The sequence below is a fragment of the Cololabis saira genome, chromosome 15, assembly GCF_033807715.1.
Source record: "Cololabis saira isolate AMF1-May2022 chromosome 15, fColSai1.1, whole genome shotgun sequence".
NCBI lineage: Eukaryota > Metazoa > Chordata > Actinopteri > Beloniformes > Belonidae > Cololabis > Cololabis saira.
This window is the reverse complement of record NC_084601.1, coordinates 8,414,165-8,441,997: the sequence shown is the minus strand read 5'-3', so window position 1 is coordinate 8,441,997 and position 27,833 is coordinate 8,414,165. Positions and strand designations below refer to the sequence as shown.

The 27,833-nt window shown below is 41.6% G+C and overlaps 1 protein-coding gene across 1 annotated transcript in view; it reads right to left on the bottom strand.

The window, feature by feature from the left end:
- Window positions 1–27,833, bottom strand: part of trps1 (trichorhinophalangeal syndrome I) — a 127,781-nt gene that overhangs the window by 81,293 nt on the left and 18,655 nt on the right. The window contains exons 2-4 of the mRNA XM_061742391.1: window positions 8,007–8,693; window positions 6,704–6,819; window positions 449–1,052 (exon numbers count right to left, since the gene is read on the bottom strand). Coding sequence (XP_061598375.1) covers window positions 449–1,052; window positions 6,704–6,819; window positions 8,007–8,693 — 1,407 coding nt within the window. The remainder of the gene's footprint in view (window positions 1–448; window positions 1,053–6,703; window positions 6,820–8,006; window positions 8,694–27,833) is intronic.

Below are 27,833 nucleotides of genomic sequence, written 5' to 3'. Positions count from 1 at the left end.
AAAAATCTGCCAGTGGGACAAGATTTATCTTCTCATTACAAGCAAAACAATCTTGTTCCACTGGCAGATTTTTCTACTTATTTTAAGTGAAAATCTACTTGAAACAGGTGAAAATTGTCAAATACAAGTTATTTATCTGATGATGACTCTTGTTTTAAGTGTAATGAGATTTTTTGACTAAAAATGAGACATTTTAACTACAAATAAGACAAATATTCCTGGTAAGATTTTGAGTTTTTGCAATGTGATGATGATGAAGTAGTTTATTTGGTCGATCAGTTTCCATTGATAAATACTTAGCATTTAATTTCCTTTTGTAGGAAGGAAATAATAAAAGAAAGAAGTAAGGAACATAACGTAACATAACGCTACAAAAGATAAGAAACAAGGGCTCAAGCCGCATTCTACTGCCATATAATAATTCCCCCACTTCCTCCCTGTGCGTTACCTTGGCCGGTGCCGGACGGGTTGGACGACTGATCTTTGCGGCTTTTGGATGCCATGTGGTCCCGCTCTCCTCCGTCTCTCCCTCCTCTGTCCCTGTCTCTCTCCATCCCTGTAGGAGTGGAGTTGCCGGGGCTGGCGGCGCCGCCCCCGCTCCCTCGGTGTCTTTGTTCATAGTGCTCTAAAAGCTTCGTCGAACCCCCCGACCACTCGCAGCTCCAAGTGCAGAATTTACACCAGTAATGCATGGCTCCCCGGCCGGCCTCCCCCGTCCACCCGGAGGAGTCGGAAAACGCCCGGACCGGGATAAAGTAGCCGACCAAGGAGTCGTCTTCGGCTCGTACCGCCACCCGCTCGGCACCGTCTAAGACCGGACGCCGTCCCTTCAGCTGGTTGTCGTGCGGTGCCAGGTTGTTGGTGGCCAGCTGGGGGGTGGTTGGTGGAGTTCTGACTTTGTTGGGATGTGAGGATAAGAAGTGCTGTTCAAGTTCCAAGGAGTTACTTCCCATGTACGTGAAGTTGCAGAACTTGCAGCGGAAGTACTTAGTGTTTCCTTGGCAGTCAGAGGTCTTGCGGCCGATTCCAATTAGCGTGCCGCCCAACATCACCTGCAGAGGAGCAGAACAATGCAAGAGTTTCCTAAATGTGGAGTATAGTTCACAAGCATTTCTGAAGCACGGTTTGGGAAGTGAGGTTTGCACTGCAAAAACTCAAAATCTTAACAAGAATATTTGTCTTATTTCTAGTTAAAATGTCTAATTTTTAGTCAAACAAATCTCATTACACTTAAAACAAGAGTTATTACCAGAAAAATAACTTATTTGACAATTTTCACCCGTTTCAAGTACATTTTCACTTAAAATAAGTAGAAAAATCTGCCAGTGGAACAAGATTTTTTTGCTTGTAATGAGAAGATAAATCTTGCAGATTTTTCTACTTATTTCAAGTGAAAATTTACTTGAAACAGGTGAAAATGGTCAAATAAGTTATTTTTCTGGTGATGACTCTTATTTTAAGTGTAATGAGATTTTTTGACTCAAAATTAGACATTTTAACTAGAAATAAGACAAATATTCTTGGTAAGATTTTGAGTTTTTGCAGTGTGGGAAGATTCTCTGCAGGTCACCAGTCAGAACAAGAGGCTATGCAGAAAAAACTGGTTGTGACACGAGTTAACAGTCTGCTCGCGTCATATTCAGTTATGATGTTGTCCTGATTTTATTAACATATGAACAAGTCCATATAACCTGTATTGATTTGATAAGAGGTTTCTACTATCATGAGCGCGAACCCCGACTTCACTACATTAGTAATATTAAAAAAAATACTTTTCAAAAGTTATTAGACCTGTTACGGTTCGTGGAATCTGCAAGAGTCATAACTGAATATGTCACGTAAGAAAATTATTATTTCTGCACCTGAATCCTGAGCTGTGGAATTTTTTGCAAACTCATCCAATTAGCGAAGAAAGAAAAAAGACACATCTCTCAAACCATCCAAGCAAATAAAACAGTCTTTTCTGCAGTTTCAAACAAAAAAAGTAATTTGTTCTTTCAAAGATTTCTAAAATGATCTGTAATAGATGGGAATTGATAACATTTTATCAATATCTATGCCATTATCGGTTCTGCTTATTGATCCGGTTCCATATCAAGTTTCAAAAACCAAAAAGCTTTGGTGATCGGATATTACTTATCGCAACATCTGCCAACAGATCAAGCATCTCTGAAGGTCACAGCGGAATCTCCACGCCCACCATCAGATAATCGCTGCAGGTCACAATTAGTGTCTCCTCTCAAGTCTTGTTGGTGATTTCCCACATTTCCGTTGCATTTTCAGGATTCAGCATTAGCGAAAAGGATGGTACGTTTTAGAGACATACGGTTTGGATTCTTCATGAAATCTGTTTCCACTTTAGTCATCGCTTCTCTGATAACTGGAACTGTGATCAATTGTTTCCAGAAACACCATCAAACTAACAATAGTCAATGACGTCCACTCATGTCACCCCAGACCGTTTAGACAGCTAAAAGTGTCAACAATCTGCACATGATCGCTGTTTTGGAAGCATTTCTTTGGCAAATCTATCTAAATCCTATAACAGAAAATGCCACAAACGGTATCAATAAAAACAGAAGAAAAAAAAAATGTTGCATCAAAAGCAGCATGAAAAGTTATATTTACATCTAAAACATGTGAAAAGAGTTGGGTGATACAATCCAGCTCATTTGGACAGAATAAATCCCAGAATAATTAACGTGGCCATTAACAAACTTCCAGAAGTTACTCATCTCACTCAGCAGACTGGACAAAAGGTTTGGAAGACGAACAAGGGATGTAGAAGCAGAAGGAAAAGAGCGTAAGAGTCTGGGAAGAAAGTGTGAAGACTCAAGTGGAGAGAAGAAAGAGGTGAGAGAGGGATGAAAAGCAAGCTGCGCCGTTGGGGGAAAAATGGATTTAATAGAATCTGAGAACGAGAGAATGCAGACGAGAAGGTGAAGCAGACAAATACATATCAGAGACAAATGGAGAACAGAGAGAAGAAGAGAGTTAAATATGTTCGACAGCTGTTTCATTACACTCCCTAACAGCAGATTATAGCTACTGCTTCTCCGTCTGCTCCTTTTACTGCCGTCTCTCCTCTCCTCCTCCATCTGTACCGCTCACTCTGACTCATCCCAGCTTTTACCTATCCTGCTGCTCGCCGGGTTCCTGCTCCACTATTTCATCGGCTGTCAGCGAATCTTGTCTTAGTAAATGACAACATGGAATTTTCCAAACGTAGGCGGGAGAGAGAAAAATTGAGTGCGGGCTGGAAGAATAGAGACCCCTTTCATTCCCTCTTTTTCTCTATACTTTCACTTTTTCTACATAATGACGATTTAAGCCCACTGGATTTTCTATTTCTGACCAAGCATGTCTGTGTGTGTGTGTGTGTGTGTGTGTGTGTGTGTGTGTGTGTGTGTGTGTGTGTGTGTGTGTGAGCGTGTGTGTGTCCATTACGTGACTTAGAGCGATTACACACTGCTGGTTTAAATGAAATTAAACTCCCCGACTATTCCTCACACAGTTCCATCAAATCATCTGAGTTTATACAACAGCGTTTTCATCCGTTCACACAGACGTTGCAAGAAAACGGACAAAGATCCCGCACACGGAGAACAATTAATGACATATATTATGGATGATTTAAAGGCTTACTATTAAGGCCTACTTAGGCACAATGAACACGCTTTGGCGGGATATTCTATCGTTGGCAGGAGAGTTCAAGAGGGAAAATATTTGAGTCTTTTTTACATTTAAATGCAACTTTTACTGAATATGGAGGCACCTTAATTGATTAAACCATGGACTAATACATAAAATAATGTGAAAGATGGCACCAGCTGTTAAATTATGTTTATTTCATTTACCGAGTATCATATGGTATGAAATTGCAGCAATTTCACGGTCTACAGAGAGATGTCAATCAAACGGATAAATGCCGTTGCTGAAGTTCAGAATCGAACAGTTCAAAGGACAAAGTTTCATTTCAAAGTCAGGGTCGGAAACCGTCGTACAGCGCTGATGCACGTAATCATAATGTCTGTTTTTATCCACGTGTAGTCCGGCTAATCAAAGCAGCGAGGAGGTGCCGCGTGTTTTGGCTCCACTCGAGCCCACGGCTACTGGTTTTACTGATGAGGAGCGCTTAACTTTTAATTTCTAATCTGGGACTGTCGGGAGGACAAATGGAGGTCCAGGCCGCACGGGAGAACAACGGTAGACTGCACGGGCTACGTTGACACACAAGGAATTATTGATTATTCCCTTTGTTTGTTTTCTCCAGAAGGAGGAAAAAATAAAAAAACATAACTTAATTAAGCAAATACTTGCATTGGATAAGTACTGCAATGATTGAAACGCCAGAGCCAGCGATTAGTTATTGAATATTCCTCATGGGGACACATCTGTGCTGATGCTCCTTCACAAGGTCTGCGTGATTGATCTGCATCAAGCAGATGAAAGAGTGAAGGATGCCGGAACATCTACAATGGGATTAAAGACTGCAACATATCGTATAAAACGATAGTGGTGAAAATTCATCTTCAGGCTTTTCAGCAAGAAATATTGAGTTATGTCTTTAAAGTGGAGTGGAAACCAAATTCAGAGAACACCTGTGGCCTCTCCAAACACACCTCACAGTTGTTACGGCGCAGACAGATCAGAAAAAAGGAAAACAGTCCTGGGCTGTGATGAATCCACACCAAGATTCACCAGGAACAAACTGTGAAAGACTTGTTTATGGAGACTGAGACCAGCAGACTCCAGGCTGTAACGCCAGAGACAATCTGAGGGACGTACACGTCAAGATTTCATTCAGGGGTCCAGCTTCATCACGGGAAGATCTTGACCAAAAAATAAATAAATAATATTTGTCACCGTACAAAACCTGAATAACTTACCCACAATGCCTCACTGCCCCTTTATAACTTCACTGCCAAATAACAGCACACCCAATATTACATATTACAGCCCCTTCAGCTTTCTAAAACCATTCATGTTGAGCCTCCCCATAGCTTGGGAAATAAAAAATGAATTTAAAAAAGTCTTTAGTTTTGAGTACCGTTTTTTTTTTTTAAACTGCTATTGGATATTAATAAAAAAAATAAAAAAATCAAAACACCATCCATTCAAACCAGCGCCACCGCACATCAGAGGAGGGTTAAGGGTCAAGTTAGTTAAGGTAGTTATGGTAGTTAGAGTAGTCAGGGTGGTTAGGGTTAGGGTAATTAAAGGAGCCGTCTGTAAGAAATGTCCAAAACTGGTACTGCAGTCACTTTCAAAATATTGTTGAGCGGCGTGTACCCTCCCCCTCCTCCCCCCGACCAGAGGTTGCCAGGTAGGCTGCAGAATGCAGCAGGAACGTAGGCTGCCATGGCTGCCATAATTAGAGTCGAGCTGGCAACCCGGATGCCGAAACAATACTGACTTGGTGATTGGGAGATAGGTGGAGGGTGGAGCTTCAGAAACAATACTGACTTGGTGATTGGGAGATGGGTGGAGGGTGGAGCTTCAGAAACAATACTGACTTGGTGATTGGGAGATAGGTGGAGGGTGGAGCTTCAGGCCAAAACAAAACATGACAACATAAACATCAGTTGAGGGCTGCAACTCCTCTTTTTAAACTGGAATATCCTGGCTTGAGTGCTGTTGTCAGTGACATAAGTATTTGAAATGAACATGATTTTTAAATGTCTGTTGACATATCAGGGTCATTTTATGATTAGTTTTATTATTGCTCTTACATACAGCTCCTTTAAAGTAGTTACGGTTGTTAGGATAGTTAAGGGGTTATGGTTAGGGTAATTCAAGTAGTTAGGGTAGTGAAGGTAGTTAGGGCAGTCAGGGTGGTTAGGGTTGGGGGTAATAAAGGTAGTTAAGGTTGTTAGGATAGTTAGGGGGTTATGGTTAGGGTAGTTAAGGTAGTTGCACTGCAAAAACTCAAAATCTTAACAAGAATGTCTTATTTCTATTTAAAATGTCTCATTTTTTCGTCAAAAAAATCTCATTACACTTAAACCAAGACTCATCACTAGAAAAAAAAAAGATTTTTTTTGCTTGTAATAGGAAGATAAATCTTGTCCCACTTATTTCAAGTGAAAATTTACTTGAAACAGGTGAAAATTGTCAAATAACAAGGGATTTTTCTGGTAAGGACTCTTGTTTTAAGTGTAATGAGATTTTTTGACTAAAAATTAGACATTTAAACTAAAAATAAGACAAATATTCCTGGTAAGATTTTGAGTTTTGCAGTGTGGGGAGTTAGGGTAGTTAGCGTTCACTGCTGTGAACACAAGCCTACAGCTCAGTGCAAAAGTCCTGTCACAATGTCTACATCTGTACTGACTTAGATGAAAACTAAAAGTTTAAAAGAGACACAAAACTCCAGTGGAGGGCTAACCTAACCTAACTAGCCATAAGCTGATGGATACTCTGCGAGGTACTTTGATCCTCTGCAGGGTCTCTGGTGGACCAGAGCCGGTCCTTGCAGGTATCTCATGAGAGGTGCTACCTGAGGGGTCGCCAGTCCACCACAGGGACACACACAAACCAACTAGACAACATTTACACCGGACACTCACTCCTACAGTTCATATCCTAACATCACGCAATGGCAACGTGAGAAAAAACACCTTTTTAAACCCACAACACAAAGGCTCCCACTGGGATACGCAATTCATGTTTGGTGAAAAACTGTTTAGCGGTAGCTCCTCACCTGTACGTCATATGTGCCGTTCATCATGACGGTCCTGTGCTGCTGATTCTGTGCATCGGATCTGGTCTTCCCCAGTTCTTTGGTTTGGCTTCTCTGTCCTTGTCCTGCCTGGATGTCTGACGTCAAAAACAACAAAACAAAACAAGCAAATATTTACACACACAAAGAATAATACGTTCTGAGTTTCAATCTCTGCATTCCACTCAGGTCTGGGTTTAAATCTAAGGCCATGTTTCCACATAGCCGGGTATTTACAAAAACGGATATTTCCCCACCTACGTTTTGAAAAATACCATAATTTACACGAACCCGCATAAATACGCTGTTAAGGTGCTATGAGCAGCCAAACCTACAGGGGGCAGTGTAACGAGAAGATAAAGTCATGCTAGCCAATCAGAATCCTGGAAAAAACATCAACAAATGACACGAGTAACTTCCAGTTACTTCCAAGATGAACGAGAGTCTTTGGTTTGGAGTGACGGAGAAGTGGAGTTACTTTTAAGTGTGACTTAAACTAGAATATAAAACAGGTAAAATACAAGAAAATATTGACGGTGGCCAAACAAATTGTAAACACAGGTCGCACACATGACGCTGCACTGCAAAAACTCAAAATCTTACCAGGAATATTTGTCTTATTTCTAGTTAAAATGTCTAATTTTTAGTCAAAAAAATCTCATTATACTTAAAACAAGAGTCATCACCAGATAAATAACTTATTTGACAATTTTCACCTGTTTCAAGTAAATTTTCACTTTTTTCCAGTGATGAGTCTTGTTTTAAGTGTAATGAGATTTTTTTTTACTAAAAATTAAACATTTTAACTAGACATAAGACAAATATTCTTGTTAAGATTTTGAGTTTTTGCAGTGTGGTGACATTTCTGTGGCATAATGTGACTTTCTGAAGCCTAAATGTCCATTTCTCTCCGTTTACAAGCAAACGTTATTGCAAATCTCCACTTTGGCCGGAGTTTTCAGAAATGATCGTTTTTGGTGACTTTGAGCTTCGTTTTCGTGTAAACGAACGTCCAAAACGCATGAAAACGCCACCGTTTTTGCTACGTGTAAACGGGGCCTAAGCCTGCTCGCTAACTCAGCCAGAATGTGGTCCAAGACTTGCTCACGTCACGAACCCGTGAGCTCTGCTGCCTCACAGCAAAAACTGCTCCGAACCTGCCAACTTACTGAGGTGTTTGTATTTCTTTGGTTCTTGCAAACATCAGTGTTAACCTGAGACCCTCTGCAGAATAAATGGCTTCATAACTGCAATGTTTAATAAGCATAATTGGAGCTGCGGTTACCTAGAACCGTGTGGTGGGGGGCCATGTTGTGCAGGGCCAGGATGTGAGTGTCCAGGGCGGCGTCCTGCCGTGTACGGTTGTGCAGGCCCAGGTGATACTTCCTAAAGTGCTTCACCAGGTCGGCGGGGTCGTTGCCATAGTAGCCGTAACCGCACACATTGCATTTGTAGTCCTGGAGTTTGGGAGAAGGGCTGGAGGAGAGTGGGGGGGTGTCGGTTGTCGACTCCTCCCCTCCTTCCTGTCGGGACAGGAGGTGGGGAGCCGACGGGAAAGGAGGAGTGAGGTGATCTGCTTCCGCTCCGTCTCTGTGACTCCTCTCCCTCTCTTCTACCGCCCTGTCGCCGTCCTCGGGCTCCGACGGGCTCTCGGGCCGGTCGGCGGCCGCCGCCCGCTTCAACCTCCTCCCCCCTCGCTCGTCGTTGCTGCAGCGCTCGCCGACGGAGGATGGAGAGACGGACGAGGAGCCGCACTCGCTCTCTGCCTCCTCATCCTCCTGCTCCTCGTCTCCTCTGACGCGTTGGGAGGATTCGGGTTCGGAGGGGCGGCTGAGTCGCTCGGCCTCTCCTCCCACTCTCTCCTCCTCCTCTCCTTCCTCCTCATCCTCTCCTGCTGGCCTCCTCCCCTCCTCGCCCTCCTCCTCCTCACCTCCCACGCTCCGGATAGGGGGATTCTTCTTCCTCACCATCTCTGAGAAAAGAGACAAGAAAGAAATAAAAAATGTGTTTTTTGTTTTTTAGTGTTAGCATAATTGCATTTCTCTTTATGTATGACTCAAAGAAACGGAGGATGAAAACAAGCAAAGTCATTTCCATAATCCCTCGTAGTCATGAAACTAAAGAGACACAAGTTTGTCTTCATTTCCATCACACGCACACACACAAATAATCAGAAAACATACAGTATATGTACTAAAAAGCTGTGATTTAATTAGCAAACTGCTTTGAAAGCTTAAATCTGCAACAGAGCACATGAGAAACATCCCGGCTGAGAGAGATGTTTGGGGGGGGGGGGGGGCCCGTTGAGAGGCAGCGTTGCATCTCAACCCAAATCCTCCGTGCACTTTTCTTTTTTCCCCCTTAAAGTGGGGTGGTTTTTCTTTCTTTTTTATCGTTATGGAAACCATCCATGAGAATCTCCAGCATGTGACCACATCAAAACAAAAACCATATCAGAGAGACTGCGATGGCGATGCCGGGGCGGGGGGGGGGGCATAGGAGGAGATGGGGAGAACAGCCAACAAGCAGCCACATCAAACCCAACACCCCGTATCAGAAAGATGGATGAGGGAGGCTGCAGACAGCAATTCATTCCCTCCAGCCCTCCAAATTTCTCTCCGCGTTTTTCGCATCTCTTTCCACTTTCATTCATTCTCCAGCTCGCAAACTTTTTCTTCTCTCATTTCTCTTGTTCCGTTTGCATCACCACCTCCACCTTGGTTTCCTCTCCGTCTTCACGCTCGTTTTCCCTGCTTTTCTTTCTCATTTCATACCCCAGTTTACTTTCATCCCCTCGCTTCTTTCTTTTCCAGTTTCTTTCTAGTGACTCCTACCACCGTTAGAGCTACTATCATATAAAAAAACAGCCTTTCACAAATCAGAAAAAGTTGTCGCCGATTTTAAGTAAACCATAAATTACCATTTCTTTCTTGTTCTTGCCCTCTTTGTTGCGTTCCTACTGGTCCTCCCATCGTTTCCTTATAATCACTTCAGAGAGCCATCAAATAACCACCCATGTGTTTTATATTAAGACATAATCTCTCTTTTGTTGGAGAAGAGAACAATTGTGGTTGCATTGTTCACAGCAGTCGCGACAGAAAGATACTGCGCGTTTCTGCGAGTGCTCGTGGCGCGCGCGTGTTTATTTGTGGTCGTTTTGGTTCGTACCGAGTCGTAAACAGAGACAACCCGTTGACCCAAACGCTGCGTTCGCATGCGAGAGTTCGGTCGTAAACTAAAGTCGAAACCAAACCAGACGCCTGATAGACGCCGAATCTGATCACTTTCAGATCTATGCAATGTGTGGGGGGGCGGGCATGCAAATACTGTTATCTCTCCAGTTTAACATGTTTGCAAGTTCAAAGCGCTTTAAGCATGAGAGAATGGACACACACACACACATACGCGCACGCACACGTACACGCTTCTGAAATAAACAAAAACAGAAGTTATAGGGATTGTAGTTGAAAGCCAGTAATCAGATGACCATAAACAAACATGCAGATTCACATAAACAGATTAAAACCATTTGACAACAATGTGACGTTCAAGAGGATTAAAGAGGCAAAGAAGCAGAAGAAGAAGAAAAAGAAGAAAAAAAAGGCGTTTTTGTTGAATTCAATTTTTGCTCTATGGCCTTTGTAGCTTTTTGCAATTTTCTCTTCGTCTTTCTCTCCACCGTACAACTATTAAAATAAAGCAATTTATGTCTGCAAGGGCCCACGCCTAGACCAGCCTTGGCACTCGTGTGTGTGTGTGTGTGTGTGTGTGTGTGTGTGTGTGTGTGTGTGTGTGTGTGTGTGTGTGTGTGTGTGTGTGTGTGTGTGTGTGTGTGAGACAGGGAGCAGAGGAAAATCTCATCTGATGCTCACCACACCCAGTCAGAATTCATCATCGCTTACTTACACACACACACACACACACACACACACACACACACACACATGCGCGTGCGCACGCACACATAGTGGAAAACTACACATGGCTGTGGTAAAGCAGTGGAGCTGAAATCCAGACTGAATCAGCACCGACTGACCGAGCCGTGTTTCCATCTGCGCCGTGTGATGTCAGCGGTGACTTTATTAAAGTTTATTAAAGCAATCACGATGGTAATTACTCGATTTATGAATGATTTTAGTGGAGCGTGAAATCAATAAACCAGGAAAGGGTACGAATATTTTCATTGTATGTTTATTTACAATACCGTCAGTTCTTTTCTTTTTTTTTTTCTGCAACAGGCAGAATGCGTTTTAAAAGCAGCTCCGTGTGTTTCCGAGCATCTGATGGTTGTTCCTCCGTGTCACAGTGCAGCCGTTGAGTGCTTCAGGCTGTATACACAGACTGGAGCCATTACTATCAACTACAATTAGGTACAACCCACTACAACATGCCACATAACAGCTTCTGCTACTAGCTACAATTAGCCCATATATACCACAAAGGCCTCAGTACCACATTGAAGACAAATGTGACAGTTAATCATTTCCATCAACTACAATTAGCCCCAACGCTTCTGAGGTTTTTATCTCAAATTGCCAGAAATCGTCCCGAGACGGTTGTTGTGAGATCCAGCTGCAGGAGCAGAAAGCATCGGTGGCATATGGCAGGTAAAGTGGAGGAATTATGACTTTAACAAAGTCACATTTCATCACAGTCAGTGTAAATCGAACCGGGATTCTGTGAAAACTGTTTTCATGTGGAGCTGCTTTAGGCCTTTCAGTGATCCTCAGTCAAATGCACTGCAAATTATGTTTAATGTTGTATAAACTGATAATCAATATAAATCTAATCAGAATTCTAATAAGGGGGAAAAAAGCTTAAAGAACAACTGCATTGTGGGATTGATTTACATTAGACGCAGCTGAAATGGCTAAATAGTAAAAAAGTAAAGTCATCCACACAGAAAAGAAAGTTCTCTCAGACGCTGGATCCGGCCAAGGTTTTACCTCAGTTATGAATTGCTGTCAATTTAGTCAGAGTCTTCTAATGTGAAACCAGGCCAAAAACTTGAATAAATGTGGGCTCATATCTGGCGCTGCCTCGGGTGACCCTGAAACCCTTTAATGATGCTGCTGCAGGTCCGTCCTGCATGTGATTAAGTAGTGAAACTCTCCTGCAGCTCTCAGGTTTCTAAAAGGGGTTTTTATTTGGTTTGTTTTGTTTTTCCCTTTACTGCAGCGAAATGTTTCATCAAATGAAAGGTGTTCCTCTTCATAACAAAAAAAACACATTTCCAGATTGTAACCAATAATATTCACCATGCATTTATAGCTTTGTTCAGTGTATGTAGTTTCATTCCTAAAAACGCCAGTAAACCGTTCATGCACCTCATAAGAAGTCAACCATCTTTCTCTTCTTCTCCCTCTCATTCAGAGAAGTTAAATGTTAGATTACCAGCACATCTCCTCCACTTCACCCGGCAACTAAAAGCTAATTTTCTAAATGCATATGATTACAAAAATGCACAGTAAGGGATGAGTTTGTTAGCGATTCTGAACGCAGCTCCTGCTGCCTCCAGACACCTCTTGCACTCCCCGCTGGATGGTTTACCCCAAACAACCATGCAACATGTTAAGATATTATGGTATATTATGGTATGCAGAGCTCTCTTTAGATGTTCTCTCTCTTTCATGGTTTTTGCAGGACTATGGATTCTGTCTCTATCCTTGGCCTTGTCGTTTCTTTTATTTTTTGGGTGTTACCATCATTTTCCCCCTACATTTTGAAACATTTTTGAAAGGACTGGGGGGATTTAGGGCAAAAACACTGACGAGACAAGTCCCTGATGAGACTACAAGTCCCTAAGACTGTCTGAATGAAGTGGACGTGGAAGGCCTGAATGGAAACAGAGATATACACTACATCTCATACCAATTTTGTAATGCAATTCTGGTATATTTTGGGCACTTAGTCCTTATGATCCAGGTCCTCATCAAGGCTTTTCTCTCACTGGGGGAGTTTTTACCTGCCATTGTTTATATAATAATTGATCGGGGGTCACGTTCTGGTCTCTGTAAACATCCTGGAGACAACTTGTGTCGTAATAGAAGCTATATAAATAAAATTGAATTGAAACATTTAAATTGAATTAAAACCAGTTCCTTCAGCCCAAAATTGAGTTACAGGTCTTTCTCTAAAATATATTTCCAACTGTTTCCTTACTGTGACATTTAAATGATAGTTTACACAAAGAAAAGCCACTGTGCATGGGCATGTAAGGCTGAGCTCTAATTGAACACATCGTACTGTGTGCAGATACTTTAAGACCAAACTCCCTCAGCTGAAAGAAAGTGCCACATAAAAGGACTGGTGTAGTCACTCTGAAAAAGAACTTTCTTGAAGTTCAATGTCGCAGTTAAGACAGATATTATTCCACAAACATCAGCTTTTCAGCGCCCAGAACACCACGGTATACGAGTGCTTTTCAATTTTGTTCCTCTTAAACTGCTCCAATATGTCAACTTATGAGGCACCAACGATTATTTTTATCGATTAATATATCCATAATTTTTACAATTAATTATCGATTCTTTTTTTAGAGTAATCTTATGATGATTTTTTTTTCACTTTTTTATATATCTTTCTGTTAAATGCCAACAAATAATACATTTTAAAATCTTCAATTTTTTATTGTGAAAAAAATTTAAGAAATTTCACACATAAACCAAAGCAAAAGTGTCTCAGGGCTCATTTGGTTTATTTAGAACAATATCCATAAATCTTAAATAACTTATTCAAAGCCCAAAAAGTGCACACTGTGTAAGACGTCTCTTTGTATAAAAGTCCATAATTTTAACATAAATTCTGCCCAAAGAAAATGATCAAGCCACGTCTTGCACGTGAAAATTATAAAATAAACTACATTTGATGCAGCTAATGTGTTTACTGTCACGTAATAATGAGGTAAATGCTTATATTGTTGTAATGTCGTCAGTTTAAGGTTTGAGAACCAGGATGTTTTCTGTTGAGATGCTCACGCACGGCAGTTGTGCTGCTGTGATAAACTATTTGGATTTTACTGAGTGTCCAGAGCAACATTTTGTTGGGTTTCTCCCTGAAAAAGTCCCAAACCTGATGCTGGAATCCGGTTTTTAGAGGTAGAACTTTCATCCGATGAATGTATGCTTCATGTACTTGCTGCTGAGTGTTGGCTGTTTTGATACGAACGAATACAACGGATCAACTGTGAGTCCTAATGTGACCAGCAGAGGGAACTACTGGGTTATATGCCTATGGTGCATGTTGGGCGATCAGAGATGAACAAGAGTAGCTACAGACGAGGCTTGCTGGATGACGTCCCTTCGTACATTAAAGTTTGAGAAGAAGCTCATTATTATGGATTAAAACCAAGTCTCATTTTTTAAAACTCAAACAATTGTGTACATGCGGCATCGACGCAATCAATTACGCGCCGTTACAACTCTTCAACTTACCAAAGCCCAAAGAATTTGTTTATTTATTTTTAACTTAGTTTTTCTTCACGATTCAAAAGGTTATAATCAAAATTAAACAAGCAAGAAACGTTAAAGTTGCAGACAATTCGGCCCCGATTCCAATACCGGGCTTGCCAATACTTGATACTGGTCCGATATCACTGATGAAATAGACTAAAGTTTCAGACCCGGCTGAAACATCACTTTCATAACTTGGATTTAAAAAAATCCATTATTGTGATGTAAATAAAGATCAGATCACATTTTATAGCAAAATAATTTCAGAAAACCAGTAAATGAGATCAGCTTGATGGATCTACCCATTATCCAAAATGGGTTCCAACATCCAATATTAATATCAGCTTTGCTTCATCTTTATTTATTGACATTTTTCCACAGAGAATAATTAAAACATAAAAATGTGCTTTATTTTAAATTTTAATCAATTAACCTTTTTTTTTGTAGCATTAATGGTCCTTCCTGTACATTAATATCTTCCTCCAGCAAACCCAAAGGTAAGTAGCAACACTCAGATTTCTGACTGGTATAGATTGTTAGGCATATTATGATCATTATAATTATTATTAGTAGTAGTAGTAGTATCATAATCATTATTATTTTCATTATTATCATCATTAGTAGTATTAATAGTATCATTATTATTATCATTACATTATTATTATTATTACTATTATTATCATTTATTATAATCGTCATCATTATCATCATAAAAATTAATTTTATCATTATCATTAATATTATTATCATAATTATAATTATTGTCATTATCGTTATTGTTCATATTATTGTTATTATTATTACTGTTATTATTATTATCGTTAATATCATTATTACTATTATGAAATGGTGATCAGGGTCAAGGGGCTAGTAGAGTTATATTTAGGTCAGTGACTAAAAGCAGCTGAAGTAAAAATACTAATGAAAGCCACACAAGACCCCGGATCAGAGGCTGGATAATTATATCAAAACTACCAGAACTGCTGTTTTTTACCGCTCAGCTTGAGACCTGCGTGTCTGGCTGCTTCCAGAGACGGGGATGGCAGAGTTGACAGAGGCAGGGTTTTTATTTTTAGGGGGACTAGTTATAGCTTGAAATTGATTTACAAAGGTGGGGGTCTAATTGAAGTCTGTTGGAGGGGGTGGGGCAACAGTAGGAAGAAAGAGAGTCCACCTGCCATTTTAAGACTTTGAGTTGACTAGGGGGCCCCTAATGAAAGCCAGAAATCCTGCTTGCACACACACACACACACACACACACCACACACACACACACACACACACACACACATGCACACCATCTGCTGTGCACTGGGGGCCCAATCTTTCCCGCCATGCGTCAAGCAATCAGACACATACACAGACTCACTAAGTATAGCACTCCTTTTTTAATAGGTAGCAGCATCATCTTAAATGTCAACTGCATCAGATGTTCATATTCCAGTACCTCTCTCGGATAATTACTCCTCCCCCTTCTTTATCACTCTTTACATGAGCCACTACCTGATTCTCTTTCATACCACAACACAAGCCACCTCTCTTCTCTCCCTCCATCCACCTTGCATCCGGCCGTCTAGTTCTGCACCTAACCACTTCTCCTAGACGTCCCTCCTCCTTCCTCGTCTTAAGGTGTTTCCTAACCAACTCCTTCATATAGGCTGAGTGTTTATTTGTTTGACTTAGATGGGATTTATCAAGGCAAACATCCCTCCTCCTGAGTCTGGGTGCATACGTTTCTAAAGGCAGCACCAACTTGAGAGCTGCAGACACAACACAAGGCCGGCACATGTTTCCAGGATGTTAGGGTCAGGTCACAGGCCGAGCTCGTAGTCAAGGCAACGCAGCCGCCCAATCTTCAAACCCACCCCACACTTCCAGTCGTCACACATTCAGCATCCCAAATCTTTTGCTCTTAGTTTCCAGGTTTGCTCCAACATCGAATGCTCATTCGTAGTTTTGGTTCACCTTTACAAAGAAATGAGGAAGTACCCCCCGGCCACCACTTTCACCGACTCTCTACATCCCAGCAGGGACATTGCGTGCGTGCTTTAACCCCCGCTTGTCGGCAGCAGAAACTGACATGACAAAAACAAGTGCACGGTTCTGGAAAGGATCTAAACACATAAACAGAGGAGGGACCGAGAGCGAAGCCCACGGCTCATCTAACTTACTGGCTGTTGCGTTACTTCAGTGTTTAAACAACCCCGGGCCAGTCCAGCACCACTGTTGCAACGACTGTGTGCCTGAAAGATTAGTACCAACCATCTGTGGCTGAACGGCAGTCAAGGGAAACCTGGGTAAATTATGTGTGGTAGTGTGAGCTCTGTGTGTAACGATGCAAGCTCTCGGGGACGGGGCTGCACGTGTTTCACATAAGGTAATAATGTGCTTCAAAGTGCAATTTCTGTCCAAATATGTTTTGTATGGTAAAACAAAGGAGCACAGTAGTTTGTGGGTGGCGTGGAGTTGAGCGGCTCACTCTGGGCTAATGGAGAGGTCTCCAAGACACGTGAGGAAGGAAGCCGTGGTGCTGTGGACCTGGGACATTTTGGCCAAAGTATGCCACAGACATTTCAATGCAACCTCAAGAAAGTGTATCAGCTTGTTAAAGAAAGGGCCATGAACTGTCTCCTTCGTGCATCTAATGGCGCTTTTCCACTAGTACTTACACAGCCGACTCGACTCGCCCCGGTTTTGTGCTTCTCCACTAGGGGTCTAACATGCCGAGTAGGTACTTTTTCTACTCTACTCTGCCGAGGTTCTAAGCAGCTGAGTCGGCTGCATCTGTCGTCATCACACTACAGGCCCCCGATTGGTCGGGGGGGTGGGGTCAGACATCTGAGTCAGGAGGCGGAAATCAGCGAAAGAGACTCTGACGGCGGCTTCTTGTTCATTTTATTCGCCAGGCAATGGCAGCACAAAAGTCTGTTTCATATCCAACTCTGAGGTGCAGATGTTCATAAACCTGGTGGCTGAGGAGAGAATTAAAAAGGGATCTAGACGGGCGATAAGGAACGACCAGATCCACCAGGAGCTCTGTCACTTCATAGCTGCTCCAGCTGACTTTTCAGCAACCCGAGACAAAACAAACAAAAAAGCGTCACCGCTTGAAGCTTCTTTCACTCTCATTTTTTTACTTGATATCGAACACAAGCCACAGACCCAGCAGCACATCTATCATCTCCTCCAGGTTCTACATCTTTAGTGTTGTTGTCTTCTCCATTTAGATCACACAGTCAAATACACAGCAGCTTCGCTCCAACACGCCTTCTCATCTGGGTGTTTAAAAACAAATGAGCGCAAGGCGAGTGGAGGCGAGACGAGGCGTGACGAGTCGAGTCGCGCTGAGTAGGTACTAGGGTAAAAGCGCCATAAAGCACAACACCTTTATCACTTCAATGACAGATACTGTCAATATCCATCCTTTAAACACCTGATATGTGCTTTTAAAAAGGTGCAAAAGGCTGTGCATCTGTCAGTTTTGTTGCTGCACGTCCTTTGACTTGTCAAGCTTCTGTGAGTATAGTTTAAGTGTAGATCCATGAAACACCCTGAGTATGGTCCACTGGGACCATTTTCAGCGCTGTGCTAGCCTGCTTAACCAAGTGAACAAGGAAGCAACAAGCACAAGCATGTAGCAGCCTTCTTATCAATGGTAGATTAATAAAAGATAAGCCACAGGTCCAACAATGCAAATTTGATCGGTGTTCGACTCCTTGGCTCTGATTTAATTGACATTACTGCCGTTAACAGTTCTAACAGATGGGTTATCACTGGTAATCCTATCCGTAAGTCAGTAGCTTGACGCTTGGCTTTTTCAGTCCATATGTATATATATATATATATGTTATTTATTCTCTCATAAACCTGTGCTGGTACTATGATTTTTCTGTTATTTGGCACAAATGAATGAGGAAGTGGTGTCGTTTTCACAATATCTTCCCCAAACGGCTGAGCGATAATGTCAGGATCCATTCATGAAGCAGAGGACACGTGCAGCTCATGACTGCAACAGAAAACAAGACGCCCTGAACATCGGAGGGGGGGGGGGGGGGGGGGGGGGGGCTAGTCTCCCGCCACAAAAACTTTATTAAAAATCTATTAGCCAGGTCTGACCTGGAATAACTACTCCGGATTACTGAACCACACAGGGTCTGGGAAGCGCTGTGGACTCTGTAGGAGGGGAAGCACAAACAGACCCCTTGATGGGTCGGGGCTGAGCATCTTCAGACTGAAACTGTTGTTTAAGAGCTTCTCAAAAAAACAACCTAGAGAGTGGGGCACATCCATTTATCCATTATCTAAACCTCCTAAGTCCTATTTAGGGTCACGGAGGTCTTGCTGGAGCCAATCCCAGCTCTCTCTGGACAAAAGGCAGGCGTACACTGGGGACCAGTCCATCACAGGGCCACGTGTAAACAAACAACCACACACACGGACAATTACTTCTAGGGGCAATTTAAGATGCCCACTTAACCTGAAAAACATGTTTTTGAAGTTGGAGTAGCAGGAAAAAACCTCCAACAAACATGGGGGGGACCATGCTAAAACCAAATTATTTGTATTGCTTTATAAATTAAAACACAATATGATCTGGAGTTGTGCTTTAAAGCTCAACCAAAAGAAAAAAAAAAAAACTTGAACCGTTCATCTTGGCTGCGGCAGAAACTGATCCCAACGAGGAAGCTCCTCAGCGTAAGACAAACAAGCTGCTTTCACCTCTGAAGGCTGTATGAAAGCCCTACATGAAGACCCAACAGTCTATAAAAGTTCATTTTGAAGTGTCTACTGATCCACAAGTGGGTGGACTATAAAATCAGGACGGAGTATTAAAGAATATATGAGGTCTTACACTTGTTCTTCTTCAAATATCTGACATCTTGTAGGTTCAACAACAACAAAAAACAACACTTTCTTGTAGCAGACACAATAAGACTGTGAATCTTAGACTATTACAATAAAAGGCCTGCCAGGACACTGCTGCTGAGTTCCCAGTGGGACCGTAAAAATCATTACAAACTTGCACACATGCACAGATCGAGGTTGCATGAAGGAATTTTCATGTGCATAACTTTCACGCACAGCCCTGTATCATTAAATCAATATTCATACGTTTAACTTTATATTCTACAAAATCCTGCGATCACATGACACTGGATTTCCATGTCTTTGGGGCAACTGGTGATGCTTAAGTGCAATAATGAAACACAATACACACACACACACGCACACAAGGACAGACTGTATATCTCTTCTGCGATTTCAATAATCTGTGACCTGAGAGTTTATAAGACTCAATAGTCTGGCCTCTGGAATGCCTGTCTGGATTTTAACTTGACACACACACACACACACACGCACGCACACACAACACACAGCTCCCCTGCTATGGTCCTGTGAGCATACTCAGTCTGTGTGTGAATATGTGCGAGGAGCATACCATGCGTGTGTGGTCACGTCTTAGAAAGCTTCTGCAAAAATGGACCTGTGTGTGTTGCTTTCTCATCATCAGGGATGATGTTACCTGAAGATCTTGTGTGACGGACAAACTGCAGTCCACAACTATATTTATGAGTGTGAAATCTCATTCATTTCATTATTTATTTCTCAACTAGTCATTAAAACTGCCATGAGAGGCACTGTTTTTACACGTGTGTGAAACACACACAAACACACACACACACACACACACACACACACACACACACACACACACACACACACACACACACACACACACACACACACACACACACACACACACACACACACACACACACACACACACACACACACACACACACACACACACACACACACACACACACACACACACACACACACACACACACACACACACACGGAAAGCAGTGTGTGCAGTTAATCACTTCTAACTGACTGCCAAGTGACAGTCTGGGAAATGGAGAAAAGGGACATTAAACTACAGTATGACACTGGGAGTTTGTCGAACCAGTAATGCACCTCATTAACATTGAAAATGTCAGTTAAAAAATTAATTAAAAAAGTAATTTAAAAAATCTTCAAAATAGTAAATATACAGGTGCAGCCAATCCAATAGGTGTTGGTCCTCTACCGTCGACAGACCTAAACATTTAGAAATGAAGGACTACAAATACTAGGGTTGTCCGGATCAGGATTTTTTAGCTCCGATCCCGATCACTTCAGTTTGAGTATCTGCCGATCCCGATTTTTCCCAATCCGATCACTTTTTTTGGCTCCCGATACATTTCCCCAATCAGATACATTTTGGCAATGAATTAAAAAAAAAAAAAGATTAAACAAAAGAAAAAAGGACTAAAACTAAATTATCCCAAGTTTCTTTTATTGTCCATTGGAGAACAACATTGACATATATTTCAAAAAAGCTTATCAGCACTGGTGCCACAAAATGTAAAAACATGAAATAGTAAACTAAAACAAAAAGTGCAGAATAGTGTAATAACAAAAATAAATCAATTTAACTTCAAAAGAGGTGGTTGAATGACATCCAGTCAAAACTCAAACACAAGAAAATTAAAATACTTTTTGGATTAACCTTAGAGTAACATTCTGAATGGCATGAATTGAATAGCAGCAGCTTAATGCAACATGAACATATATAACATTTCACAATTCAAACATGTAAACCAAGTTTCGCACCGGCCGGAAGTGACGTTAAATGCAACGATACATAAAACGATTTAATATATAGTAAAAACATTAATAACTAAGTATGTCCCGGTACTTTTTTTCGCCGATACCGATGTTCTGAAAATGCCGTTCTAGGAGTTTCAGTTGGCAGCTACAGGACGACCAGCTACCTGGTAACTGTATTAGCCGCATTAGTTCGGGCAGCTCAGAGACGCTGACGGTTGTAAAGCCAACACTGATGAGTCCTGGAAGTGCAGGCAGGGTGTTCTTAAAGAAACGGATTGCAACGTGATGTAAAACGCAGGAACACACGTGGGATGGCGTGTGTGACGGCCATAACCAGAAAACGCCACACTACTTTATTTCAGTTGGAAGTGTCCAAGTCATTGTGGTGTTCACACTACATGAGAGATCTGAAAACAACTCCCGGTTTCCAGACCTCTAGTAGTCAACAAAACATGGACCGAGTCCAAAACCACATGTGAGGCATGTTTTATTTTTTTAAGTTTCTTTTCTAAACCCCTCAAATGTTTAGTGTCTTTGTTGAAAGAAAATACCATCTGAAATTGATCAGAGATCTCTCTGGAAGCCTCTGTGTCTGATGAGCAGTTCTCACTGGACTTCTTTAGGTGGAATCAGGCTTAAAATAGTTGGGGAAATACTTAAGACTCCGTAATGATTCTAACACTATCTTAAACAAGCTGTGGGTTGAAAAGAATACTGTGAGAATCGACTCATTGATCTGAGTTTAAAAGCATGCAGTGCCTGGGTGTGAATAGCCTGCGTTCAAACAAAGGTTGACAAATAGCTTCAGGAACCTGAATGTGTAAAGATATGTTAATGGGCCATATGGTTGGTGTAGCTTATGCTAATTATAGACGTAATGCCTGTAGGGTCAGTGTCTCTTTTCAAAAGTGTGTTGTGTTTAATAATCACCCCATCAGGGTGTAAGGCGAAGTACAGCAGCATGGTGACGTTGGGCTTCTCTATATGTAAAGTAGGGGGTCAGGGTTGGGGGTTCCCCTGGTTCCTGAGGTGTTTCCTTGGTCACATAAGTTCACAATTCTTTAGTCAAACTCAAAGGAAAAAAAAAAAAAAAAGGATATTTCACACTAGGCTTAAAGTGTTTGAATCACAGCATTAAAACGAACAAAAGCACCCCCGACAATGAAAACAGATATAAAAGCAAAGGCGAAAAAGACGGACATCAAACAGTGGTAAATAATTGAGGGGCGTTCAACCATTCCTTTATGTTTTGTTTTTTGAGCGTCTTTTTAAACCAAGGCGTCAGAAAGTTCCATCTGAAAGAAGCGGGGGAGAGAAAATGTCCGTGGTGATACCACATGTCACAACCACAAGCCTGGGAAATATGAATATTAAACAAAGAGCAGCCAGCTGCACCGTGCACTCTGCTGAGCCTGAGCACGCTGGGATTCAGCCTCCTCTGATAGCAGCTACCACGCGTCTGCATTCACAGCAACTTTATCAACTCAAGGTGACAATAATTAGTTTCACAAATGAGTTCTGTTGTGATCAAAGAAAGGAAGATCGAGTCATATTGATACTGAGTTGATATGACACCTTTGGAGATGCCACACTTTGGAGAGAGACTGCATTGCTGCAAAGATGCCGTGAAAGCTGCGTTTCCCCACCTGAAATTACTAGTGCAGAATGTATGTAAATGTATAGACGCCCATGTGTATTTCTCATCACTCACTGCAAAAACTCAAAATCTTACCAGGAATATTTGTTTTATTTCTAGTTAAAATGTCTCATTTTTAGTCAAAAAATCTCCTTACACTTAAAACAAGAGCCATTACCAGAAAAAAAACTTGTTATTTGACAATTTTCACCTGTTTCAAGTACATTTTCACTTGAAATAAGTAGAAAAATCTGGCAGTGGAACAAGATTTATCTTCTCATTACAAGCAAAAAAAATCTTTTTGACTTATTTTAAGTGAAAATCTACTTGAAACAGGTGAAAATTGTTTTTTCCAATGATGAGTCTTGTTTAAAGTGTAATGAGATTTATTTTGACTAAAAATAAGGCATTTTAACGAGAAATAAGAAATATTCTTGTTAAGATTTTGAGTTTTTGTACTGCTCCTCTGGTCGCTAACAAATCCTTTCTTTCCCGGTGTGTGCCATGGGGTCTGTTTTAAAGTCGGACGCGAGTCCACCCGCAAACGTCCACATCCAGGTCACCGCAGCAGAAGGCCGGCTTCGTTTAGCGTCTACTTCGTTTAGTTTCTACTCCCTTTCATCAGTCTCCTCAACACGGCTTTCAAGACGTCAGGCTGCCACGGAGAGCAGACGAAATAGTGAAACGCACTATTTCTTAGCTTGCTGAAGATTGGCAGATGCTTCAAACGCAACGGCAGAGTAAAAAAAAAACAACAGAAGAGATGAAAAGAATGAGGCAAGGTGGTGTAGAAGCAGGCCGGTTTCTCACACTTGACGAAGAAAAGAGACCAGTGCATGATGGGAGGGACAAGAAAGAAGACGATCACTGCTCAGCACTGTTGCTTCCTCTTCACTCGTGATGCTCTTAACACTTTTAGTTCTCTTACAAGCGTGAAAGTGTGGGTGGAGGCAGGTGCATGTGTGTGTCGGTAACAATGACCTGATAACTTCCTCTCCACTTCCTGTGATTAGAGCTGAGGGGTTGCTGGGGGGCAACCAGGAAATTACACACAGACACACGCGCACACACACACGCGCACACACACACACACACACACACACACACACACACACACACACACACACACACACACACACACACACACACACACACACACACACACACACACACACACACACACACACACACACACACACACACACACACACACACACACACACACACACACACACACACACACACACACGACCAACAAATAATAAACTGGATTTCAACTCCACGAATTATGAAAAATAAATACAAGTAAGGTGCATTTTGCAAAAAATGTAACTGAATATCTATATTTCCTTGGAATACGTACTAAATCACACTTCACAGAAGTAAAAACCACTTTAAATGCGTGGTGCGGTAAACCAAAGTATGTCCACAATGTAAACTAGTACTGATTAGAGTTCACACGAAGAGAGTTTGAAGACTGTACAAATTAAACTGCAAGAAAAGAGGAAGGAAGTGACAGCTTTGCCCAAATTTCACAACTATATCTGAGATTCAATCATTTCCTCACACTGCACGCATACAATACATGCATATGTGCACATATGTGCCCTGTGTGTCTGTGTGAAAACAACGACATAGGAAGAGGGTATTCACATTTCTTTTCAGTTTTAGGTTGCCTTTTTTCTCACACTTTTTGTTAGGGGGGGCAAATATGCACAGACACACACACAAAGTTGCATGTGAAGGACACTAGGCCAGTGTAGAAAGCCCTGAGGCGAAGTCTGAGCTTTCATTTCCTCTATCTTGCATAACAACTGACAGATAAACACATACAAAAAGTGCACAGATATATGCAGCCGGACAGAAAGAACAATGTTATGAGACTGCCCAAAGGGACTACAACCGCAGACAACTCTAATACTATGACTACAGGTAATAACCGCAGAATGCTCACAAGTAAGTTATATTATTCTTGTGGGCGACTTGCTCACTTGCAGTTGCAGAAAAAAGCAGCAACACCTGTGATGCTGGCAGCAGCAAACCATGAGCTGGTCAGTGCACTCAACAGAAAGTGAAAATTCAGATTGATTCAGGCGAGCAACAGTCGACATCTAAATCACAAGAAACCAGAGGGCGCAGGCGCATTATGGTTGAGAGATCCTGAATCTGTAGGATACGTTGCAAACGGGGACCCGGGCCATTACACGCTTCCAAATATCCCGTGTTTGGATATGTAGTTCATACTTGGCAAGTTTAACTCTGGAAGGTCGACTTCAGAGGACGGGAGGACACAGTCCAGCCTTTCTGCCAGACGCATCCTCATTAAAAAGGATAGAGCATGAACGCATCCACATAGTAAATGACGTTTCACCAGTCCAGAGTAACACACGGACGGACTAGAAAACAGAAACTGGCGCCGTCTCTTGCACGCACGATTGTTTTTTGCTCTTAAATGTTACAAACGTATATGTAGTTTGCAACGATTCCTCGAGTAACTCGATTACAGTGGTGGACAGTAACTGAGTAAATTTACTTGAGTACTGTACTTAAGTACATATCCAGAGGATTTGTACTTTACTTGAGTATTAGATTTCTTTGGTACTTATTACTCTTACTTGAATACATTTCCAAGACAAATATTTTTACTTTTACTCGAGTTAATTTCTAGGAAGGCTGAAAAGTACTTGTTACTTTCAGGTCTGCTCTTTTTTCTTCTTCCCTAAAATCCTATTGGACACAAGCTGTTTTTGTCAAAGGAGGAGACCGATCACAGTGCACGCTCTCCACTGGGATGTACGGAAAGCGGAAATACGTCAAGCCTCCTAAAAACGATACCGCCAAAGTAGCCTGCGTTTGTCAAGACAGAGCCGCAACAATGGCTACGCCTGCTTTTTTTGTAAAGCAGTGGTCTTTGAGGGGGATCCAGACTTAGTTGGATGGTGCAGGTTCATTTGGTTTCAGTTCATGATTGTTAATAAACTCTGCATCATCTGCTGTCCTCTTATGATCCCATTAATTTGATTTGTTTTTGGTGTTTCTGCAGGTTTTATATAACATTGTGGTTCTAAAAGCAGCACATCAGTGCAGCTGGTTTCAAAGAGTTAATTCTCAGAAACAAGAGTTAAAAGATCCTTAAATTAATTTAGAAAAAATATAGTAATTTACTGATGTGGAAAATAAGAAATTTACTCTTACTCTTACTCTTACTTTTACTTAAAGTAAATTTAAAAGCATTTACTTTTGGATACTTAAGTACCTTTAAAAGCAAGTACTTTTCTACTCTTACTCGAGTAGTATTTTGACTGAGCTACTTTTACTTGTAACGGAGTAAATTTTGACCAGTAGTATTTGTACTCTTACTCAAGTACTGGGGTCGAGTACTCTGTCCACCTCTGCTCGATTACAAAAAAATCATCAAGGAATTTCCACAAAGCTTCGTTTAATTAGAAAAATTGATTTAAAGATAACGTTTCACACAGATTCTTTTTAGTGTGACAACGTGCTCACAGGTACGCGTCCCCTATAAAGCAGAAGAAAACAGCAGCGGGCTTTTCATCCACATGCTTTAAGACTCCTGGGCCACAGCCTTTCTGTTTAAACTAATTGGTTCTGAATGCGAAGATTCACAGTTTAAAGGCAGCGTTTCAGGATATTTTTTATTTAATGTTTGATACTTAGAAATAAATAAAATTGTTTCCCACTTATTTTTTCCATGTCTCAGGAAATGTTACATTTGAAGTAATTTTATTGGAAAATGTAACAAACGGTTTACTATTTTGCATAATATGTAAATAAAAGTAAATTTTTCTTATAAAGGAAACAAATTGCTTGTTTTTATGAAGTGATCTGCCTTGTTTTCTAGTGTATATTTATAATCTAGCTTTAATTATGCCAAAGTATGTTTTATTCGATTAATCAATGGAATATTTGATAGAATGCTCGACTTATATGTAAGAACATTTTATTGTGCTCTCAATGTTTGACATGAAAGTGATGCCAGAGGTGTAGATTCATCACATGAAATAAAAAACAATTGTCTTCCCTTCAGAGGACTTACAGCTTAAAGCTACAAATGGGATTCAACCAAGGCAGCTAAATCAATCCTATATGAATGGATGTCATCAGCGATTTCAGTACCTGAGGTCATCTCTTTGACATCATGTAGAAAAATACCTATCAGGTATCAGGAAAGGGTGTGTCAGTGGTGTGGAGGTACTGCTGCCTTGAAACTGCTGCCGGAGTGTTGAATGTTCTTCTGTGACCGTTTGGGTGGTTCAGTTCAACATTCATGTATTTGTGATTCTTAAGGCTGGATTATGGTTCTGCGTTACACCAACGCAGAGCACACACCGCTGCCGTGACGCCGTCATGAACCCTTCGGACTTCTCCAACACTCCATTTCGCCGCGGTGCAGTACCCCCCCAGAGCGCTAGGGGGGTGCGATCTTTTCCTGAATGGTTTATCCGACTTTTCCGGTCACAGTGAATCAAAGAGATAAGGACAACTATTGTGCAAAAAAACAAAACAAGAACAATCACACATACACCAAGAAAAGAGCGCTGAAAGTTCACGACTGCTTCACGAACCGGAACCGGAAATGCGTTGCTACCAAGCGAACCAATCACAGCCCTCTCGGTCTGCGTTGGTCTGCGACCTCTTGACGCGTAGTTACAATTTGTGGGAGGTGCACGTCAGGCACGGTGTGGCATGCGGCGTGGGGTGCGCGACGCGGCGCAACCTGCGGCGTAGGCTCGGGGTTGATTTGTTGCAAAACCATAATTCAGCCTTTACGTCTTCTCAAGCTGTTTTTACACTGAGATCCCACAATCCTGCCACTCCACAGAGTCTCCAACATCCTTCCTTGTGCTCGTCATACAGATCTGACTAACGGTGATAAAACTGAGCCCACATGTGAATAAGCCAGCAAACCAGAACTCTGTATGCGACTACAATGGCCCTGCAGTCAGCTATGGTTGCTTATCTCGTCTCTCCGGCCTCTGTTACTACTTTCCCAAGGTGGAACACAACGCCCCACCTTGTAATTTAGGGAACATTCGGCAGAATATCAGTGACGGTGATCCAACTATGAGAAATCTGGTCTGGTTTGATTTCCGTCATACTATGATGTTTGCATTTTAAAACTTTCAGACTGACTTATGCAGTTGATTTCTTCTGAAGTGAAACGGAGCAGCTATACCGAGCTGTGACGACTGGCTGTATGAATACATATTACGGTACAAAATTACCTGACTTTACTGTTACAATATCCTACAAACTTTGTAACATTTTACCAAGGAGGCCTGTTTTTTAGGGCGTGACATCTAAAACGTTGTTATGAAGCCTAACTCAAGGCAAACCCATGTTTGAA